The sequence below is a fragment of the Hemiscyllium ocellatum genome, chromosome 2 (assembly GCF_020745735.1).
Source record: "Hemiscyllium ocellatum isolate sHemOce1 chromosome 2, sHemOce1.pat.X.cur, whole genome shotgun sequence".
NCBI lineage: Eukaryota > Metazoa > Chordata > Chondrichthyes > Orectolobiformes > Hemiscylliidae > Hemiscyllium > Hemiscyllium ocellatum.
The window spans coordinates 78470997-78495448 of record NC_083402.1 but is presented as its reverse complement, the minus strand read 5'-3'; the positions used below and the strand labels follow the sequence as shown (position 1 = coordinate 78495448).

Below are 24452 nucleotides of genomic sequence, written 5' to 3'. Positions count from 1 at the left end.
ATTCTATGGTACCTAAATATAGAAAAAGTTTTGGTCAATCAGTGAAATCAGCTGCAAATAGAAGTTCCACAGGATCTGCCCCAGATTTCTTTTTATCTCTACTATCTGTAAGTGTTAGGAGGGCACACTTAGAAATATTAGGAGATAAACAGGTCATCATTGCAACTGTTTTCCTATTATTCAATGATCTTTTGGAAACATTCACTGCCATGCTGACCTTGGCTATCTAAAATAGTGTTTGTTACTTTGCACATGGTAATGGGGATTCCAATGCCTTTCTTTAAACTTCACAGCAAAATGAGTTTGCCGTGTATGGAGCAGGCATTCAATCTACTATACACAGGGTTACTCGTGTGAACATTGAGGAGCAAGAGTTCCTCTCTCAATTCTAAAGCACTCCTAATGGTCATTGATATCTGAAATTGCCCCCGATTCCTGTTATCCTCACCTGTCTAGCTTACCTAAAGTTCATGCCCACGAAGCAGTCTGAAATCTATCGAAATGAGGCATAATTCTGAAATCTACATTGATTGCATTCTGTACTGGTACACATGCATGCCTGCCTAGAAAATCTCGACCCATAAAGTTTTCTGACACCGAAAGACTTCTAAATAAAGTAAATATTCAAGGTACAGAAAAGGTAGTTTTCAATGTAAATACATTTACAATAACATAAATCTCATCAGGAATCATGAAACCAACAGGGTTAGGAACTACCCCACAATCTGAATACAATCAACCCTATACCCGCATCACCTACCAATGTGCCATGCCACTCACCCACCGAACCAGCTACTCACTCAATTACCTTCCCACTCACTGCCATCACTAGTTTCTCGCTCAGCCATTCACTCATTCATCTACTTATCCATTTACCCTTCCATTCATTAGTCCATAATCATCCATGAAAAGACTGCCAGAAACTGGAAGCTAGTGCTGTAAAATGGTGGTGTATTTTCTGCATTAATCACCTTCACAAGTTTCTGAAAGGATAGCCGTACTGGGGGAGTTCATCTGGAATCTGTATCAGATGTGTGATCCTTTTCAACATACCCAAACAAATGCACCATTTTCTACCTGTCAGCTTCAGATGCAGCAACGCTGATGCTGACTGGGAGATTTAGGCCAACGTCTCGAAAGTAAATTGAGATTTGGATACATTTTTTTTATTATTAAGAAGGACTTATGAGTAGAATGGACTTTGATAGAGTTAAATAATAAAGGGGTCAGTTAGGTTTGAAGTTTTGCCCATTACTTAAATCATGGGAAGCCATTTCTGGAGTGTCTTTCAAGATTTCACTTGTGGATAGTTACTTTATTCAAGCAGACAATGGAGTAGAATGGGTAGAATCTATGAGAACAAACTACATGATAAGCTTTTGGACTTTATATTCCAAAGGACCTTTCTTCTGCCACACTTATGCTGTTGTATTAACTGACTCATGGGCAATTAGTGTGTCATTTAATGCACCAAATTATAGACATACTTCAATAACTATTGAGATGGATCATTTCAAATATCTGTTGTAATTTGAAATCTGATGTAATATGCGAAGCACTGAAATGCATCAGTTGATTTTTTTTATAAAAATGACAAATGGAAAGGAATTCAGTACCTTAAAACTGGTAGTGATTGAGGCAAATTTATTGTCTGCAGTTTCTGCATTGCCAATCAAGTAGTCCCAGCTTGTGAACATCTTCCAACTGAAATTAAAACTTGTGTCATCTCCGCCACCTTCTTCATTTGCATTGCTTGCCATTCTGAGGAGTAGATGGAAGTGTTACATTGTTATCTTCTTAGGTGTTGTAGTTATTGTCATGTTCAAGAAAACAAAGAAATACGCATTAGGTGATGCAACACCGTCAAGCCACAATGAACTGTTAGATACTTGGGGTTCATTTGAACTACAGGATGAAAGTAAGAAGGCTACCCTGCCTCCATTAACATTAATCTATTGTATACATGGTGCACCAATGCAGAGAGAGATTAGCAAACACACAGAAGCGATAGACCCTCCTACATGTAGACATGCAATGATATATGAAATTTCAAATATCTCATCAAAGAATCACTTCCTTTTTGGTCAGTGCACTGATTTTAGAAGTTGGCAGGTCATGTTGCAGCTGTGCAGGACATTGTTAAGGCCACTTTTGGATAATTGCATTTAATTCTGGTCTCCCTGCCAAAGGAAAAATGTTGTTAAACTTGAAAGGGTTAAAAAAAATTTGCAATGTTGTTGCCAAGGTCAGAGGGTTTAAGCTATAGGGAAAGGCTGAATAGGTGGGACTTTTCCCTGGAGCTGAGGGGTGACCTTATAAGGTTTATAAAATCATGAGGGGCATAGTAGGACGAACAGTCAAAGTCTTTTCCCTAGGATAGGGGAGTTCAAAACTAGGAGGCATAGGTTTATGGTGAGAGGAGAAAGACTTAAAAGGGATCTAAGGAGCAAATGTTTCATGCAGAAGGCGGTGCGTGTATGGAATGAGCTCTCAGAGGAGGTGATGGAAGCTGGTACAATTCCATTTAAAAGGCATTTGGATGGGTACATGAATAAGAAAGGTTTGGAAGGATATGGGCCAAATGCTGGCAAATGGGACTAAATTAAGTTAGGATAGCTGGTTGGCATGGATGGGTTGGACCAAAAGGTCTGTTTCTGTGCTATACATCTCTATCTATAACTATCTATGACTCTAAACTGTAACCAAGGTATGACATCTGCTGCAGCCAATACTTCAGCATTTTCCTGAATATCAACAACACTGCCAATGACAAAGGTGACCCTAAATTTTACTGTGCACCCATAAAGCAGTGATCTAGAGATTTAGAGATGCAGCAGCCATTTTTTGGATACTAATAACCCCACTAATTCCCCAGTACAAGGAGTGGGAGAAATGCACACAAATTTCCAGCCAAAGCCTGCCACGCCATATTGAGAATGCAGGTTGCATTGGTGGATTCCACACAGGCAACACTCAATGTCAAGAAAAAGTTATTTGAATCATGGTCCTGCACTTTTGCATGACCAGTTCTGGATTTTTGAACGTCCCAGTACTTCACTTGTACAGCACCGCATGGAACCGAACAGCAGGAAGGCTGTTTCCTAGTGTTACTTCAAGAATCATGCAGTTCGTTGTTGTTCTAAAGTTGCTGTTTTTTTCTGGGTACTACTTTAACTTGTTTTACTACTCTAAATATTTCTCTATGTTGCAGGGAAAGTATTTGATGGATTTGTAAAGTTGTTGCCATCTCTTGAGGAAGGAAATTTCTTATGAATTCTTTATATTATTTATTAATAACTATCGATTACACCAGTTCTGGACTTATTCATAAGTGGAAATGTCAAACTAAGTTCATCATATTTAGAATACTTTCAGCAGCCAGAAATATTTTTAATTTTGGGATTCTGTGAGAAGCAAAAGTGACATTTGATTCAATAGAAACACTCAAAAGGGAATTGGACTGTTTCATGAAAAGGAATAATTTATGGGGTCAAGGCAGAAGGTGAGAGAAGGACACTCTGTGAGTTGCTCATTCAGGGAGGTGGTTCAGATTCAATGGGCGTAATAGCCATTTTCTGCACTGTAACAATTTTCTCGATTCTGTTATTTTACACATGTGTAATCAGGCTGCCTCTGCAAGATGACTTCCAAATCAATCTTCTGGAATAATTAGCATATCATCCATTCTGTCATCCAATTAACACTGACAGGAGGGTTGAGGTGCAGGAATTTTCAGCCCTCTCAATAGCTGCACCGTCAGTGTGCTGCTCAAGTGAAAGCCTCAAAGGAGTGTGGAACGCAATGTCGGTGAGGAAAGGCTCTGCGTTCTCACAGTCATCTCTATATCCCAAGCACTGTCTCTGAGGGTAATCCCCAAGATTTGCTATTGTGAAGGCAAGTCTCTGAGTAAAAAATGAGGTCTGCAGATGCTGGAGATCACAGCTGAAAATGTGTTGCTGGTCAAAGCACAGCAGGTTAGGCAGCATCTCAGGAATAGGGAATTCGACGTTTCGAGCATAAGCCCTTCATCAGGAATGAGAGAGAGTAGCCAAGCAGGCTAAGATAAAAGGTAGGGAGGAGGGACTTGGGGGAGGGGCGATGGAGGTGGGATAGGTGGAAGGAGGTCAAGGTGAGGGTGATAGGCTGGAGTGGGGTGGGGGCGGAGAGGTCAGCAAGGAGATTGCAGGTTAGGAGGGCGGTGCTGAGTTGAGGGAACCGACTGAGACAAGGTGGGGGGAGGGGAAATGAGAAAACTGGAGAAATCTGAATTCATACCTTGTGGTTGGAGGGTTCCCAGGCGGAAGATGAGGCGCTCCTCCTCCAGCCGTTGTGTTGTTATGTTCTGCCGTTGGAGGAGTCCAAGGACCTGCATGTCCTCGGTGGAGTGGGAGGGAGAGTTAAAGTGTTGAGCCACGGGGTGGTTAGGTTGGTTGGTCCGGGCGGCCCAGAGGTGTTCTCTAAAGCGTTCCGCAAGTAAGCGGCCTGTCTCCCCAATATAGAGGAGGCCACATCGGGTGCAGCAGATGCAATAGATGATGTGTGTGGAGGTACAGGTGAACTTGTGGCGGATATGGAAGGATCCCTTGAGGCCTTGGAGGGAAGTGAGTGTGGAGGTGTGGGCACAAGTTTAACATTTCCTGCGGTTGCAGGGGAAGGTGCCGGGGGTGGAGGTTGGGTTGGTGGGGGGTGTGGATCTGACGAGGGAGTCACGAAGGGAGTGGTCCTTGCGGAACGCTGATAGGGAAGGGGAGGGAAATATATCTTTGGTGGTGGGGTCCGTTTGAAGGTGGCGGAAATGACGGTGGATGATACGTTGTATGCGGAGGTTGGTGGGGTGGTAGGTGAGAACCAGTGGGGTTCTGTCTTGGTGGCGGTTGGAGGAGCGGGGCTCAAGGGCGGAGGAGCGGGAAGTGGAGGAGATGCGGTGGAGGGCATCGTCGATCACGTCTGGGGGGATTCTGCAGTCCTTGAAGAAGGAGGCCATCTGGGCTGTGCGGTGTTGGAACTGGTCCTCCTGGGAGCAGATGCGGTGGAGACGAAGGAATTGGGAATATGAGATGGAGTTTTTGCAGGGGGCAGGGTGGGAGGAGGTGTAGTCCAGGTAGCTGTGGGAGTCAGTCGGTTTATAGTAGATGTCTGTGTTGAGTCGGTCGCCCGAGATAGAGATGGAAAGGTCTAGGAAGGGGAGGGAGGAGTCTGAGACAGTCCAGGTGAATTTCAGGTCGGGATGGAAGGTGTTAGTAAAGTTGATGAACTGTTCAACCTCCTCGTGGGAGCACGAGGCAGTGCCGATACAGTCATCGATGTAGCGGAAGAAAAGGTGGGGGGTGGTGCCAGTGTAGTTGCGGAAGATGGACTGTTCCACATATCCTACGAAGAGGCAGGCATAGCTGGGGCCCATGCGGGTGCCCATGGCAACTCCTTTAGTTTGGAGGAAGTGGGAGGATTGAAAAGAGAAGTTATTCAGGGTGAGGACCAGTTCAGTCAGTCGAAGGAGGGTGTCAGTGGAAGGGTACTGGTTGGTGCGGCGGGAAAGGAAGAAGTGGAGGGCTTTGAGTCCTTCGTGATGGGGGATGGAGGTGTACAGGGACTGGATGTCCATAGTGAAAATAAGGCGTTGGGGACCGGGGAAGCGAAAATCCTGGAGGAGGTGGAGGGCGTGGGTGGTGTCCCGAACGTAGGTGGGGAGTTCTTGGACTAAAGGGAACAGAACCGTGTCAAGGTATTGGGAGATGAGTTCGGTGGGGCAGGAGCAGGCTGAGACAATGGGTCGGCCGGGGCAGGCAGGTTTGTGGATTTTGGGCAGGAGGTAGAAACGGGCGGTGCAGGGTTGTGGGACTATGAGGTTGGAGGCGGTGGATGGGAGATCCCCTGAGGTGATGAGGTTGTGGATGGTCTGGGAGATGATGGTTTGGTGGTGGGAGGTGGGGTCGTGGTCAAGGGGGCGATAAGAGGAGGCGTCGGTCCTTGGACTCTCCACCGGCAGAACATAACAACACAACGGCTGGAGGAGGAGCGCTTCATCTTCCGCCTGGGAACCCTCCAACCACAAGGTATGAATTCAGATTTCTCCAGTTTTCTCATTTCCCCTCCCCCCACCTTGTCTCAGTCGGTTCCCTCAACTCAGCACCGCCCTCCTAACCTGCAATCTCCTTGCTGACCTCTCCGCCCCCACCCCACTCCGGCCTATCACCCTCACCTTGACCTCCTTCCACCTATCCCACCTCCATCGCCCCTCCCCCAAGTCCCTCCTCCCTACCTTTTATCTTAGCCTGCTTGGCTACTCTCTCTCATTCCTGATGAAGGGCTTATGCTCGAAACGTCGAATTCCCTATTCCTGAGATGCTGCCTAACCTGCTGTGCTTTAACCAGCAACACATTTTCAGCTGTAAAGGCAAGTCTCTGCTGTGTACGCTCTCAAACTTTCCATCTGTACCACTCAGTCAGAGCATATTTCATTTTTATCCCACTCTGGTTTCCCATTGTCTCGCCAGCTTCTCTGAGTAGCTAAGGCTCTGACACAATAAAAGTTGCGTCACCCTAAGAACCCTGCTTCCAAATGCTAATTTAATAAGTTTAATTGACTTCATACCACTGCAAGACAGTTAGCCATCATTATATAGATGCTGCCTCCAGAAGAAAATCAGAAAAACAACACACTCTTGTCTGATTTTTTTTCACTGTGCACAACCTCCAAGCCTCTCTCCAAATGCCTGGTAATATTACCCCTCATTCCCAGCTACTCTACATCCATCCTATTTAAATTCTTTCACAATTTGAAAGAACTCTAGTCTTCTCTTTTCTTGAAATACTAGTGACTTTTCTGTCCAGTTTTTCTGGAGTTATGTTTCCATATGCTGTACAACTAAAATCAAGAAAGTAAATCCGTTGATTCACTCCCACAAAAAAACTGCTTTGAAATTAACCAGTAAAAGGCACAAGGGGGAGTTGTGTTCAACAGACTCTCACCAGTGCAGCTGCAAACTTTTTTTCAGGGGAGCTAAAGAAAGGAGAAGTTGGTTCCAGAAATGTAGTGGAATGCAGTATCTACAATGTATGAAGTTCCTGTTATCAAGTTATGCCACAGTGTTTCTGAATTACGTAGAAGAAAGTGAGGACAGCAGATGCTGGAGATCAGATCAAGAATGTGTGCTGAAAAAGCACAGCCGGTGAGGCAGCATCCAAGGAGCAGAAGAATCGACATTTCGAGCATAAGCTCTTCATCAGGAATTAGGCTTGTGGCCCAAGGGGGCAGAGAGATAAATGTTTGTGCATTAAGCCAGTATGATGCTAACCGCTTAAGGGACATTATTTATACCATGTAAAGTGATTAATTTGGCACTGATGAATTGATTGCATTGAGCTACACATTGGATTATGGCAAAGTTTTGAGTCAATCTAATTCTTTTGTGTCAATAGAATCAGGATGCGATTGTTGCTAATGGAGGTAGATCTACACCTGCTGTTGGATTCATTCAGAATAATTTACTCAGTTGCCAGAAAATGATGGGTAAAATGGAATCAGTCTCAGCTTCAATTGTCAGCTTGAACTGACCTAATCTGACCCACATTGTTTGAATTTCAATACCACCATTACCATCACAGTTGGAACTCAGAGGAGAAAAATAAAGCTCAGCTCATTTTTTTTCCCTGTCAGTTTGTTGCTTCAATATTTTAAATTAAATATTAAACATAGAATTCTATTGTTTGTCATGACATGTTGCATTGATAAACTCATCAGTCTTGGGTTGATTTATGTTTTTGGTCCAACTGATGTCTGACACAAAACTGTAATATTTATATGTTGCACTGTTCACTTCTGATACACATATTATATTATATTATGTTCCAATGAACTGATTTTGCAACTTGCTTGAGGTAAAACTTAATGCTGTCTGGGGAGTTGGAAACAATTTACACAATGTGTTGAATTATGTGGGGGATGCCACATCAAATTTCTGATATCAGGATATACTATCCTTGATGGACTGAAGTGTCTCCCTGTGCTGTATGACTCTATGATTCAATTTGGGCAGTAGAGAGGAATTGGGACAGTGATGTTGACAGCAGAAAGACAATTTTAATGGATTAACATGGCATTACCCTCAGTAACATGGAATATTTCACAATTAAATGATATTTTTGAATTTAAATGTGGGGATCATGGGCTGTGGAGGTGAGGTGAGTTAGTTCATGAGGGGAAGAGAAGACTCTGGAGCTGCCTGTCACAACCCACCAGTTCACTTTGAAGAAAGGTAAGCAGGTTGTGAATCATCATGGAAAAGGACAAGATTAATAGGAGACCTCAGGTCACTGTAGATAGGAAAAGGGTCACTGCTATTTACTATTACAATGAAACCTTCCCCAAATCTACACAGCTTTGGAAAATTAAAACTAATACATCAACTGTCTCAATAGCCACTTCTTTTAAGATCCTCAGGTGAAGTCCATCAGGGCCTGTGGATTTGTGAACCCACAGATCCAACAATTTGCTCACTACCCCATCCCTGGCAATTGTAATTTTTATTGTATTCCTCTCTCCATCCCATGTCCTGATTTAGAGCTATTTTTAGGTTGTTCCTTATATTCTTTACAATGAAAATCAATGAAAAATATCTGTTTTGCTTATCTGCCATCTCTTTATTACCCATTATCAATTCTCCAAACTCACTCTCTTTCAAAATAAAGTTAATATAATTAATCATTTTATTTTAACATCTATACTAACACTTACTATCAATTTTTATATTTGTAGCTAACTTTCTCTTATACACAAATTATTTCCCACTTTATTTATGTTTTAGCCAAACTTTGCATTTTATATATTTTGTTCTTTCTTCTAACATGCCACCAAATTGTGCCGATAGGTCCCATGGCTGTTAAGCTTTGTTACAATCTACATTCAAACTCTCAGGTGGGAATGCCTCCTGATGCTGTTTCGTGAGGAAGAGTGTGTCCTGCTGTTCTCAGATAGCCTGAAGGAGAATCTGCAATGAGGCATTGCTAAACTGTGGGCTGATCCTTGTCTGCTCTGAGTTATGTGTTATTGGATAGTATCTTCTCAATGACCGTCACAGAACAGACCAAATATTGAAGTAGTATGATCGCTCTGCATTGCGTGGCCACATGGCTACTCAAGGATCCATGCAGAGCAATGCAAATTAGAGCTGAAAATGTGTTGCTGGAAAACCGCAGCAGGTCAGGCAACATCCAAGGAACAGGAGATTCGACGTTTCGGGCATAAGCCCTTCTTCAGGAAACCTTATGCCCGAAATGTTGATTCTCCTGTTCCTTGGATGCTGCCTGACCTGCTGCGCTTTTCCAGCAACACATTTTCAGCTCTGATCTCCAGGATCTGCAGACCTCACTTTCTCCCCAGTGCAAATTAGAGGAAACATAGAGCTGCAGCTCAGTGTAATGAGCTTGGAGTTCAATTGAAGAAAATAACATGAAGCCTGGACGTTTGGTTGAGGATTGTTCTTAAATTCTGCAACATCAAAGCTGCTGCCTTTTTGTCACTGCTGGCATGCCAAGTGCTGCATACAAATGTCACCCAAGCCTCCAACCCTATCAGCTGACTGTAGGTTCAAAACCTTCCTTCCCAAGCCTTCTGCATTAGTGGCCAAAACCCACGTTTGTGCCAGGTTTATTAGTTCAGGAGGTCAGGCAGCATCCAAGGAGTAGGAAAATCAATGTTTCGGGCAAAAGCCCTTCATTGGGTTTCCTCATTTTCACCAGGTTTATTAGTTGACTATTCTTGCTGCTGCCAGTAATGCCATCACTTCCCAATCTGCTGTCAGCACCCGCATCAGAACAAATAAATTCCGCCTATAATGTCACCTGCATTTGCATCATTCATCAAAGATTCATCAATAAAATCTTTCATAGTGTCAATGATTTATTAAAGTACTATATTATTTCAAGTAAGTAATTGTGCTCACTTATGATAAACAATAAAATTTTGAAAAAATGAGGGCTACAAGGTTTCAACATGCTGCGCAAGTTATTACATTAATTGGCTTGGATCCTTTTGACAAGGAAAAGGTTGATAAAAGTTGAACTTGGAAGTTAAACTTACGTCCTAATCACTACCATGAAGCTGTATCCAATTGTACCGACTCCCACCAGGAAGTAGCCCAAAGGTAGCCTGAATTTCAGCCATCCAATTGTCCGCTGATTATTATAGTAACCATAGAAAAGGACAGAATATTGTGCATAGCCCTGGAAAAAGTATAGAGTTTTCTTTTTCAGTTAACCTTCACAAAAACAACGTCAGCAAATAAGCTATTCTAACATCTATCTTCATCTTGCTAAGAACTAGAATTCACAAAACTAATGATCTTTCCTTCTCGCATACATGTTTTCTTTGTGGACATTTTTCTAACAAAATTTAACTTACCCCAAAATCCCACAATGTTGCAAAATTCATGGCTGAGTCTTGCTCACTCATTGGAACTGTTTTTCTTGGCATGCTGCCATATGGCTTTCCCATCAGAGCCTGAAGTCAACAGATTAAAATATTAAAGTATTATTTAGAGAGATGTCAATTACATTCAATCACACAATTATTTACCCATCTTAGCAACTGATAATTAATATCATGGAAATGCCTACATTTAAGGATAAAAATTAAAACTTCTTTGGTATACAATGATGCTTAATCAAGTTAGTAAACAACACAAATGAGTTAAGAGGTTTGCCTTTTACACCAACAGTTCCCTCAGGTAATCTAGTTCACCATTGCTTACAAAGCAAGTGAAGTAAAAAAAACTCTGAGCTCACTGGATGTTTTGTGAGACTCCAGTGTCAAGACAATCCAGGTCCTGTCATAGTCCACTCTAGACAACCAGAACAAAGAAGAAGGTTGAAGATCTCTAAGCTAAGTTGCAATGAAAAAGGTAGAGATTTTGCGCATCTTAAAAAGTATTAAGATAGACAGGTCCTGGGTCCTGATGGGATCTATCCCAGAATATTGAGGGAGGCAAGAGAACAAATTGCTGAAGCATTGACAGACATCTGTGTATCCTCTCTGACCACAGGTGAGGTCCCAGAGGACTGGACAATACCCAATGATGTCCCGTTGTTTAAAAAAGGTAGCAGAGATGATCCAGGAATTTACAGGCCTGTGAGCCTCACATCAGTGGTAAGGAAATTATTGGAAAAGATTCTCAAGGACTAGATCTATACACAGTTAGAAGCAAATGGACTAATTAGGATAAACAGCATAGTTTTGTTCGGAAGGAGGTCATGCCTCACTAACTTGGACATTTTTTTGAGGTAGTGACAAAGATGATTGCTGAGGGAATAGCAGTTGATGTTGTGTATATGGATTTCAGCAAAGCATTGACAAGGTCCCTCATGGCAGACTGGTACAAAAGGTGAAGTTACATGGTATCTGGGTGAGCTAGCAAGATGGATACAGAATTGGCTTCCTCATAGGAGACAGAGGGTAATGGTGGAAGGGTTTTTTTGGAATGATGAGTGGTGTTCCACAGGGATCAGTGTTTGGACCTCTGCTATTCGTGATCTACATAAATGATTTGGAGGAAAACATAGCTGGCCTAATTAGTAAGCTTGTGGATGATACAAAGGCTGGTGGAGTTGCTGATAGCAAGAAGGATTGTCAGAGGATACAGCAGGATATGGATCTGTTGGAGGGATGGGCGGAAAAATAGCAAATGAAGTTTAATCCAGATAAATGTTAGGTGATGCATTTTGGTAGGTCAAGTACAGGTAGAAATTATACAGTGAATGATAGACCCCTTGGGAATATTAATATGCAGATAGATCTAGGTGGTGCATGCCCACGGATCACTAAAGATGGCAGCACAGATAAATAAGGTAGTAAAAAAAGCCCATGACATTCTTGCCTTCATTGGAAGGAGCATTAAGAATAAGAATAGACAAGTTATGCTGCAGCTTTATGGAATTTTAGTTAGGACACACTTGAAATATTGTATACAATTCCGGTCACTGCACTACCAGGAAGACGTGGATGCTCTGGAGGGGTACAGGAAAGGTTTACCAGGATGTTGCTTGGTATGGGGGATTTTAGCTATGAAGAAAGGTTGGATAGACTGGGCTTGTTTTCACTAGAATGCACTTATAAACTAGAAGTTTATAAGATTGTCAATGGCATGGATAAAGTGGAAAGTATGAGGCTTTTCTTTCCCAAAGTGGAGGTGTCAATTACTTTGGTACTTTTCAAGATCTGAGGGGGGGATGTTTAAAAGAGATGCGCAATGCATGTTTTTTAAACAAAGGGTGATGAGTGCCAGGATTGCACTGCCGGAAGAGGTGGTGGACACAGACACAATAGCAGCATTTAAGAAGCAAATACATAACTCAGAATGGAATAGAGGGATACGGATCCTGGAAGGGCAAAATGTGTTGGCACAGGATTGGAGACAAAAGCTACTTAACTGTCAATTCATTTAGCCTGCTGTCAATAACTGTCATACTCAGGGATGGAATCAAGGATTTTGGATATTGTGGTGCTGTATTGAGCTGTATTGTTCCTTGTTTTTTGTTCGTGTGACCTCGGAAGATGCCCAAAAGAGGAAAGACTCAAAATAATTCATCAAAAGTAGCAGCATTTAATAACACCTCTAATGGTTTTCTCATACTTGTAATATGGATACCTGGTAAAATCAGAATGAGCTGTCCTTGCCTAATTGTTGCTGTAAGTGTCAGCAAAAGTGAGGACTGCAGATGCTGGAAATCAGAGTCTAGATTAGAGTCTAGATCAGGAATGAAAGGCTTTTGCCCGAAATGTTGATTTTCCTGCTCTTGGGATGAGCTGCTTTGCTTTTCCAGCACCACTCTAATCTAGTTGCTGTAAATGTGGCAATGAGCCAAGTCTTGCATAGAACTGAGTAGCTCGCTAGGACATTCAGAATGCAGTTAACCATCATCAAATGCTGGTCTGAAGACACATATAGGTCCACCCAGGTAAGGACAACAGTTTTTCTTCCCAAAAGGATGTTCAAGAACTCAGTGGGTTTTTACATGGTTAAGCTTCATGCTTATCATCATTTAATTCATTCAAATTCTACAGTTAATTTAAATACTTGAATTCCGATTTCCGGGCTGGCATTTCAAATCTGTCTTTGAATTAATAGTCCAGCATGACAGGTAAGCTATATAGTCACAATGCTACCATAACCCTGAATGTAAAAGCTACAGAAGTGAACACATAAGCCCCGATTTTAACCTGAGTGCAAATTGGCACAAGCTGCCACCAGAGATTGATAGAAATGGTTCCTGATTGTCATGCAAGTGGATCGTTGAGATCCCAAGTAACTTTTTTTATACTATAACAGTATATTGTCATTAATATTGTTGTTGGAGCTTCATAAATGCAAGAACTGAAGTATACAAAATGGACCACAGTCTTTTCCACATGATTAGGAATGGACAACATGTATGACCTTGCCAAGGTAATCCTAATTTTGGAAGCACACGATAAAAACAACTTTGATTCCACAGAAGTTTGTAATTCATGAAGAAGAGGAAAACCTGACTGAGAAAACAAAATTTAATTATCTTTCGAAAACTTATTCTGTTTACTTCATAAAGCATAGCTTAAATTCAAGGTATTTTAATGATTAAATTAGCAGATGTGTTTTTTTGTTAAAGTTTACCTCAGGGATCATTACCAAACCAAAGGTCAATCCAAACAGAACCATATTGATTCCATACATCCATCTCAAGAAGATGAAATATGAAGCAACTGATGAACCAAAGTGACCTGGTAAAAACAAGCAAAAAATGTTATTGCCCATTGCAAGTAGTTAGTTATTTCAGGAGTTAAACAAGTTACTGAAATGGGAAAAAAATTGTACAAGTGTTTGGCTTAATCCTCAATTGCAAAAGCCTTCTATTCCATTCATATGAAACAGGTTGTGTTAACCCTATTGTTATATCTAAAGGACTATTTGGGCAGTGTTGCCTTAGTGACATATACAATCTTAATATATAACATGATAATCAAGTTAAAGCCACTTTATCTAAATGTGCAAAACAACTACAACAAAGATGGATGAACTAATGGCACAGTTAAAAATAAATGGCTAATCACCATTAAGGAGGCATGATTACAGGGCGAATAATGTTGAAAAATAAGTATTCCAGGATACATAATATTTTGGAAAGACAAACAGGATGGCAAAAGAGGAGGGTAGCTTTGATCATAAGGGATAATGTAAGGACATTAATGTGGAATGAACTTAGTTAAGAGGATCATGAAGAAGAAATCAGTATGGTGGAGATTAGTAATAACAAAAGTCAGAAAATGCTGGTGGGAGTAGTTTAACATGACTACTGGTTGTTGTACCATTAGACAGACATTTAACAATAAATTATTGGAGTATGTAACAAAGAAGTATTACATAATTTAACAATCTGTTCTCTAGCAGATCACTGAGATTGCTGAGGTAATGCCTTCATCATGCAACATTAATGCCCCTGTCACAAAAACTCAACCAGTGCCCTGATGCTGTCAGTTCTGGTATTTTTGATATAATTTTGTCTTCTTGAGTTCTCTGCCTGAAGGCAGCTTTGACTCACAGCATTGCAATCTCCACCATAGATAGGGCCAGAAAGCAAGTCCTAAATCCAACTGAGCTAGAAGAGGAAATGAATATCATGCTGTTAACACCTTTCTGTTCCACATCATCCATCTAGCCAAGACTTCTGGCACTCCAAGGAGTCCAAATTACTATGGCAATGTGCATTTTTAAATACATGTTGTAGTCTGGAGATATGAATAGCAATGATAGAGGATAACATTTTCTTTCCATCTCATGGCTGACCAAGAAAGAAAATATTTATCGTAAAGATGTTCAGCAATTGTAGAAATACCAGTTGCCATGCCAGAGCAACTTTATTGCCTGACAATCAAATAAATTCATTTTGTAAGAGACTTATTAGTACAGTTTGTTTCACTTACTTTCAATCTCTTTTATTTTCATTTCCCATGGAATACAAGCAGTTTTGAAGTTCTCAAAGTCACGCTGAAATTTCATCCATTTCTGAAAGTTAAAATGCAAGATATGTAGGATTTCTTTCAATGAAAATTAGCATTTTCATTTACATCTCAATTAATTTTCTCTTAAATATACTCTTCTTTTAATTATTTATCCACTAAACGTGATAGTAGAAATACAGCCTGTTTCTAGATTAGTGCTATTTTTGAAATGGGTCTGTAAGACAAAAGAGAGATAAACAGAGTTAATATTTCAGTTAGACCTTTCATTGGAATGAACTTTCTGTCTTTATTTCAGATTTTCATTATCCACAGTATTTAATTTTTGTAATTGTGTCATTCTTAGAATGAGTTATTATTAATTAATTTTTCATGGCCATTGTCTGAAGCTTTTATTTATTGATTTACAGGAGATGGACCTCACAAACCATTTATTGCCCATTCCTGATTAAGAAGCTGGTGATGAACCACTTTCTTGAGTTGCTACACTTTGTGTACTATTAGTTTTGGAGTTAAAGCATTTTGACTCACCTTGATGATGAGGGAATAGAGACATATTTCTAGATCACTTGATATCCCCACTTGATGAGGAAATTGGTGATTCTGATGCTTCTGCTGCCTTTGTCTTTCTAGCTGACAGAGGTCACGGCTTTGAAAGGGTTGCCAGAGAAGCTTTAGTATGTTAGTTGCTGCAGTGTATCTTGCAGTAATACAAACTGCAATCAACAGCATCAGTGGTGGACGGAGTGAGTATTTAAGCTGATGGCTGATTTGCCAATCAATTGGGCTGCCTCATCCTGGATGAGCAAGTGAAAGTTATTTCAGTCACTGCAGACTTGTGCCTTCTAGCTGTCAGAAAGGGTTTGGTGAGTCAGAAGATTTGTCCCTTGCTGCAGAATATACAGTCTCTGATGTGCCCTCATAGCCACAGTATTTAGTTCAGTTAGTCCAATTTAATGATGAGTCTAGGTTTTTGATAATGGTGGATTTAAGAATAAAAATTCTATTGAGAGATGTTTAGTGTCTCTTCTGGAGATAGTCAGTTCTGTATGATACAAATGTTTTTTGCAACATATCCATCCAAACCTAAAAGTAGTATAGGCTGTGTGCAGGAACAGATAGCTTAATTATTTAAGAAAGTGTGAATTAAACATCAGCAAAATCCCCACTTCCAGCTTTATTTTGGAAGGAGCGTCATTGATGAAAAGCTGCTGATGGCTGGGCCTAGAAGAGTGCCCTGAGGAATTCTTGAAGCAATGTTGAAAACCAGACTGTTTCAACTTTGATATGTTATTTGATCTTGAGCTGAATTTCCAACATGATAGATTTTACATTACCAAGTCTTCTTTCTTTCATCTACAATATCTCCCCTTTCTCCATATCTGCCTCAGCTCATCCATTACTGAAATACTCATCCATGCCTTTTCTAATTTCAGGCTCATTTTATTCAAATTCTCTTTGGTTGATTTCCCATTTTGCACCTTCTGTAAACATAAGTAACTGCAAACCTCTGTTCAAATCTTAATTTATACCTGTGGTCACTGACATAAATTGGCTTTTGGCCACTTTTTAGCATTGCCTTCATTTTAAAACAATCATCCATGTTATTTCATCTCTTCAAGGCTTCACCACTTCCTATATCTGTAAAATTCTTCACTCCTACAGAGTTCTCAGATTCTTATATTATTCAGCTCTGATCTCCTGTATAATCCAGATTTCAATCACTCTACCATGGTTAGTCATGCCTTCAATTGACTAGGTTGAAAGCTGTAAAAATCCTTTACAAGACCTTTCTTACCTCTGCATCTTTTTTATTTTAAGATTTTTTAAAAAGTAACAACCTGACCAAGTTTTGGACCATCTGCCCTAATATCTTGTTATGTGGATCATTATTAAGTTAAGTTCAATTTGAGAAGCCTTCAAGAAATCACACTTGTGACATTTTACTATATACTAATGGTACTGCAGAAATGAACACTTTTTTTTGCATTTTTCTGCATCTCTCTGCAAATAGCATTAAATCTTGACTTAGTGCTTCTCAACCACCTCAGATGATCTAAAGGTTGTATTGTATAAGCAAATCAAAGATCTATTTATCTCCTACTTTTGAAAGAAATAAACATTACTTTGGACTGAAGTCAAGATTTAAACATAAATATCTGAATTTACAACTTCAACTCAAAACTTCAACTCCAAACTTATGTTTAAAATCTGGTGTATGTTCCAGTCCTGTACATGTGAACTGGAGTGTGTCATTTGATCCTTCAAGACTATTTTTCCATTTGACTGGATCATGGTGAGATAAACTTTATTTACCTTCTTTTGCACCAACTCCCAGAATATCTTTAACTAATAACAATGGATTAATCAGATCTTTTTGTAAGAAATTCCCACAAATATGGGCCTGTTTATTAACTAATCCAAGATTAAAGAGCTCAGTAGACTCCGAATAGCACTGGTGACAAATGTAGGAATTACTGAGGTGAGTTGCATAGGACCTAATGCTGAATGATCGATTGAAATATCCACATTTTCAATTGGTACATGAAATGTTTCACTTTGTATGAATAATGGGAATTGGACTTGGGACTCTTGCTTTATTTTTAAATCCTTAATGGTATGTGGCATCAGTGGTTAGGTTGGCTTTCGATGCCCATCCTTAATTGTCCTTAAAATGATGCCAGTGAGCTGCCTTCTTCAACAGCTGCAGTTCTTGAGATTGTGGTAGGTCCATTGATGCAGAATTTTGAGATCCACCAGTCAGAAAGTTATTTTTGCAGCATTAACTGAAGTTGTGCATCAGGGTTGTGCAGAATCCCTAACACAGCTGACTCAGTGGGAATTACCCAAGAAATTAAATGTTCCAATGACCAGTTCATCTGTATCTGGAGCCCTCTGAAAAAAATCCATTAAAGTTGGAAAAGTTGGAGGCTTCAACGTTACTTAAGCTAATATTACCCAGGAAAAAAACATAGTTAACTTTTGGATGAATATTAAACTGACTTTTGGCTCACCACTGACACAAAGCCACACCTCCGTTGACCCCATACACCCCACAGGCACTAGACAATCACCTCCCAAACAGATTCCAAACTAACCCCAGCCAGACCCATTTTCACACAACCTTCCGATTCCTGGCCTGACCCTTCTAGATCCGAACACACAAACGAAACATTTCCTGATGCCATCTTCCCCCACTGGCAGGCTGACCTCCTCCCCAGACTTGACATTTATCCCTCCAGCGAACTAATGACATCATAAGTGGTGAATTGTAAATGTTTCACTGTCCTCATGTAAGTACATGCGACAATAAAGTTAATTCAATTCCATGGATTTGCAATTTTGAGTTGCTAATCTGTTTTAAATCTTTCCCCTTTGGCATGGTTGTCATGCCGTGTAACACAATGGAGAGTATCCTTATTGTGAAGATGTGACTTAGTCTCTATGATGACGGTGTAAATCCTACACTATCATAAACAGATCCATCTGTGACATGCAAATTTGTGAGAGTGAGGTCAAGTATGTATTTCCTTCTAGTTGGTTACTTCATGAACTGCCACAGACCCATTCTGGCCTATCTGTTTTAGGACTTGGTCAGCTCATTAAGTAATGCTGTGTCATATTTCTATCGCAATTTGACTTAATGGGCATGACAGAAAATGAAGCTGTTAAGAAACATCTTTTCAAGCCAAATGACATAATGCCCCGCACCTGAGGCTTCTAATACCGAAAAGAACAAGTGTACCAGGAGCATGGAAACACCATCACCTCCAAGTTCCCCTTTAAGTTACATAGCATGCTGACTTGGACATGTTTGTCACTAGATTAACAGCCTGATCTCCCTAACTAATAGTATTAGAAAAATACTTTAACTACATGACCTGCTGGTATTCAAGAAGAAAGCTCACTATCACACTCTCATTGAAAATTAGGAATAGTTTTAAATGGTTTGACAAGGATACCCATATCCTGAGAATAATTTTTGAAAAAAAAATTGATGACAAGGAAGCATGCAAAGAGGAAGTGCTTGAATTATTAAAGCAAATTAGGGATAATTTGAGTATGCATAATTTCAAAGGTATTCAAATATTTTCACATCAACGATGAAACATATTCATGGCAAGAATCTGCACTTCAACATGGCAAGTCTGTTGTGCTATACAGTTATCACACGGTTTGACATACTCCTGTTTTTACCATGTGACATAGACATTGATTCATAGAGCCATGCAGTCATATAGCATAGAAACAGACCCTTAAGTTCAACATGTCCATGTCAACCAAGTTTCCCAAGCTAAGCTAGTCCTACTTGCCTGTGTTTGGCCCATAGCTCTCTAAACCTTTCCTATTCATGTACCCGTCCAAATGTCTTTTAAATGTTCTTACTGTACCTGCATCTACCACTTCCTTTGTCATTCATCATTCCACATAAGAACCACCCTCTCCGTGAAAAAGTTGCCCCTTAGGTCCCTTTTACTCCTCTCACTTTAAAACTATGCCTTCTAGTTTTGAACTCCCCCACTCTGAGGAAGAGATCTTTACGATTCATCTTATCCATGACCCTCATGTTTTTATAAACTTCTATAATCTCAATTTCCTAGTCTCCAGTGAAAAAATCCTCTCCTTGTAACTCAAATATTCCAGTCCCAGCAACATCCCGGTAATTCTTTTCTGAACTATCTCCATTTTAATGATATCCTTCCTTCAATTGGGCAACCAGAACTATACCCAATACTCCAAAAGTGGCCTCACAAATGTCCTGTACAACCTGAACATAATGTCCCAACTCCTATATTCAATGGTCTGAGCAATGTAGGCAAGTATGCTAAATGCCCTCTTAACCACCCTGTCTACCTGTGACACAACTTTCAAAGAATAATGTACCTGAACCCTTCAGTCTGTTCTACAACACCACATTTAACTGCTTAAGTCTGTCCTTAATTGTTTCACCCCAAAAAACTCATATTAATCCAAATTAAACACCATCTGCCACTCCTTAACCCATTGGCCCAATTGATCAAGATCCCTTTATAATTTCAGAGATCCTTCTTCACTGTCCACTATACCCTAAGTTTGGGATCATCAGCAAATCTGCTAACTGTGCCTCCTAAACTCTCATCCAAATGATTTATGTAAATGACAAACAGCAGTGGAACCTGCAACCATCCGTGCGGAACACCACTAGTCCAGGCCTCCAGTCTAAAAAACAAACCTCCATCCTTTTCTCCTGACACCAAGCCAATTCTCAGGATTTACAGATTTATTATCAACCTGGTTAACTATGTCATGACACACCATCTATGACCATCAAATCCAGAGGTAGGACTTGAACATGAATATCTGTCCCATTGGTTAAGCTGATGAACATCACTATGACATTCTATATATGTCGATTAAGATTAAAAAACTGAATTAGCGTCAATCAGCAATAATACAGTGACCTTATGTAGAAATATTGCAAGATTTTTTTCCATATAAACTAAGAGCCAGACAAAATGATAATCAATCAAAAGATACAGATGTATTTTCACCCAAGACTTTGTTACTTACTTTGGTCATCATCACTTTGTAGGCATAAAACTTTTTGCCTTTTCCTTTCCCAAGTGCTCCTTCAAATTTCTCCACAAATTCCTGAGCTTCTCTGAAGATTGAGCAGAAATAACACAATGAAATAAAAACTACAACATATTATAAATGTAGCAACTAATTGCATTAGAGCCAACATGTAAACTTAGAACTTGAGTAGAATTTGTTTGTCACTGACAAGTAATGACATCATTGTCAAAGTTGTTTTTAGATGAAACAAAGTATTGCCTCATATTCTGCTTAAGATATAGCATGAAACTAAAAATAGGTAAATCCTATATGCTCAGCCAATTCATACTGGAAATGGTAACCTTCACAAGCTAGTAACAATTAATGGCAAATTCAACTTTGCTAGAAGATGAACAAAGTAAGACCAAAACTACATTTCTGCTGGAAGATATCTTCCTGTATTACTCAAAATGTCAATAGAAATCGCTTTTCCAGTGCAGAAATCAAGCATCTCTGACATTGATGAAATAGATTTGTAGCTAGTCAGCTATGCAAAAAGCTTAGCAGAGTTACTTGCTGACAGAAAATTAAGTCATTCACAAATTGATATCTGCATGCAAATAACTGAATAAAGAGAGTAAAGCTGTTCCAGAGTGGTAGCAGCAGACGCTGGCTATACTCGGATTTCTTTTCATGGAGGGCGCAGACCCAGAAAGAACTTGCTCACCCACTATTTCAGACTTGTGTCTTAACTTTTTAAGGCTTGGCCTTTGTCACGGCTGAAAATTATTTGTTGTGATTATCTTTCAGGCTTTTACTGCCAGCATTATCTGGAACTACTCAAGATTTCCACTGAAGCACTGCTCAGGTTTTGCCTTGAGCAACAGAGGCATCCAATTTCTTTGTGGCTAGGATCCTGCAGGGCTCATGTTCTGTATAAATAAACAACTTCAACACAGGAAAGATGAATCCACATCAAGGTGATGTCTGGATAGTGAGCAGAAGGCCTATCTCACCTCAAAATCACCACAAAATAGAGAATTCAGCTCCAAAGGTTGTCAGACCATTTCATGCTGGAGGATATCACAGTTTGATTCAATTCTCACTCATGCAAACTTTGCAGCTCAATGCATTTAGCCACCTTAACGTACTTGTTTACATAGATTAGGTTTATCGAATATGGATGTGAGAAATTCCACTTACATCTTTATGGAAAAAAATGTTTAGTAGTAAAGAAAGGTTGTTGACCACTAGAGCAGATTTACAAGAAAAATCAATTTACAACACTAATTGGGTTGCAAAGACTACTTTGGAGGAATTATGATAGAGATGGTGAATAAATGCTCACCTGGCCAATGGTACCAACATATCTTTAATGATAAAAAAATCACTCTGAAGTACAGGCCAGAAGAGAAATAGCTCTAGCAGATGTTTTCATTGCAGAAGAAACATGATTGAAAGATCTAAGAATGAGGTTCCATCACCTGATTAAATTAAAGATGTGACCAGCAAAGACAAGAACTGAACAATGGTCTCTCAGTGAGTGGCTCTGGGATTGTCAAAGAAATAGCTAACATAGAAAGCAACATGGCATTATTTGTATGCCAAAGATGACATATTGCCAGAAGATGATGTTTTTGTTTCTTTATACTTTTGTGGGACATGGACTAACTAACAAGATCAATATTCATTGCTCATCCCAAACAGTACTTGAACTGAATGGTTTGCCAAACCATTTCAGAGAGCAATTAAGAGTCAACTACATTAACAGAGGTCAGGCATTACATGTAGGCCAGTCAGGTAAGATCTCCTTCCCTGGAGGGTATTAGTGAATCAGATTGGTCTTTACAGCAATCGATGCTAGTTTTGTGATCACCATTGCTGTATATAGCTTTTAATTCCAGGTTTATTAATTGAACTTAAATTCCACCCACTTCTATGGTGGTTTTTGAACCCATGTGCAAGGAACATTAACTTGTCTCTCTGAAATAATAAGCGAGTGATGTTTCCACTACAACACCGTCTCCTCCTGCTGGGTGGTTCTAGAGCAATCAGCCTCAAAGAAGGACCTCTCCAGAAAAATCAAGAAGGCCACATGTGAATGGAAGAGGGTAAGCTAAAAGCCAAACCATTTAAATACTGGATAGGCTTCAATGAAGTCAATGGAAAAATAATGTCTGCATGCCTCAAATACAGAAATATACATCAGAACGAGGAAATGGTAGCTACTGAAGTACCATCCAGATCATGGTATCCTCTGCCAGCTAATTTATTCACTCACAATCAAGAATGGTACCTCAAATGTGCAGGCTACTATTCAATGTTCCCTTTTATGTCAAAAGTGAAAAAAGTGAGAAGCAAAACATGCATTCTGTTTATTGATGAAACGATTCCTGAAACTGTAATATATGACAATGGAGGCAGTTCACCTCCAGAGGATTTATGGAACTTGCTTATTAGTATGTGTTTACTATCACCACCACATTACACAAGAGGACACAGGGTTACATATAGTGAAGAGAACCCTCATGAAATACCAAGGCAAAGGAAAATCTAATCCTTGTCCTTTTTTGACTTCAATCGCTACATTTGAAGGGTGATATGAAGTCACGTGCAGAGCTGTTAAAAGAAAAAAATGGTATAAGACAACTCTGCAAAACAAATAATTCCTCCAAGTGACCAGGATGAAGTAAGAGAACAGTTCACAGGTGTACAGATAGACGAATTCAAAATTTGAAAAATAAAACATACCAAATCACTGTCACAGTGTTTGAAGGACAAACTTTACCTGTACAGGATCGAATCATGAAAATCTGAAACCCAGAAAAATTTGTTGATGATAAGTAGATCATTGAGACTGAAACTGGTGAGAGAATGAAAAGGAGCAATGCCCACACATGACCTATAGCTGAGCTGGAATTGCAGAAGAGATCATCAATAACCAGCAAGCCAACATCACCAGCATCAACAAGTGGTGAAATATCGATATCACCAGCAAGTGGCACAATAGTGACATCAAGCACGTCTCCTACAACATAAGGATGAACACAAACAGTTGCCAATCCCAACTTATCCCTGAAAGCAAAGAACACTAAATCCACAAGATGGAGGCACAACATCCTCTCACCTAAGTAATACATAAGTTATCATTTCCTTGAAGAAACATTCCTATAACAGACTCTGAATGTGTTCTGTTTAGTTATTAAAGTTGATTGTTAATCTTCTTTATGTAACATAAGATTTGGAATTAGGTATAGCGGAAAGAACATGAAAGAAGGCCTCTGTATTCCACTGGCATCGGGTCATTTCAACCATGAAGAGAAATTAAGGTTGAATAAGCAAGCGTGTAGATGGATTTACACTGCAGTGAGAAACCTTGTGTCTATCTTTGTTTTCTTCCAAAGAGGCGTCTTTCCCCTAAAGATATCCTTTTTTCCAGAGAGGTGTTCTTTCAGCCCTCTCTCACCATCACTTTCTGCTGCTCAAGCCTCCCAACTCAGTGCTCTCTTTCACAATTGCTATCCACTGCTGAATGTTGTCTTACATAAAGTTATATTGAATATATTTTTAGAAGCTTATGATTGGAACAGTACAAAAGATCCATTTTTTAAAAAAACAAAGAAAGTTATGACATTGTGAATTTTTGTGTGAGGAGTTATGAATTAGCTAACATGCAAATGTACAACCAGCCTGCCACATTTACTACTATACTTCAGGTGGCCACTGAGAATCAATGCATTGGTCTACCAGCCACATGGAGAGCTATAAGAAATACAATCAATGAAGCTCTAGCATTTTGAATATAGACTGCAATTATGTCAAACTCAAGGGAACCAGAAAACACAACACTAATAACCGATTTGAGGGAAAGTGGTGACATAGTGATAATTTCAGTGGACGACTATTCCAGTAGATCCCAGGCCAATGCTTT

The 24452-nt window shown here is 39.9% G+C and overlaps 1 protein-coding gene across 1 annotated transcript in view; it reads right to left on the bottom strand.

Moving 5' to 3' along the window:
* tmc1 (transmembrane channel-like 1) overlaps nucleotides 1-24452 on the bottom strand; it is a 71291-nt gene that overhangs the window by 23988 nt on the left and 22851 nt on the right. The window contains exons 5-10 of the mRNA XM_060841491.1: nucleotides 20537-20627; nucleotides 14951-15032; nucleotides 13644-13750; nucleotides 10400-10498; nucleotides 10079-10221; nucleotides 1617-1761 (exon numbers count right to left, since the gene is read on the bottom strand). Of these exons, the coding sequence (XP_060697474.1) occupies nucleotides 1617-1761; nucleotides 10079-10221; nucleotides 10400-10498; nucleotides 13644-13750; nucleotides 14951-15032; nucleotides 20537-20627 (667 nt within the window). The remainder of the gene's footprint in view (nucleotides 1-1616; nucleotides 1762-10078; nucleotides 10222-10399; nucleotides 10499-13643; nucleotides 13751-14950; nucleotides 15033-20536; nucleotides 20628-24452) is intronic.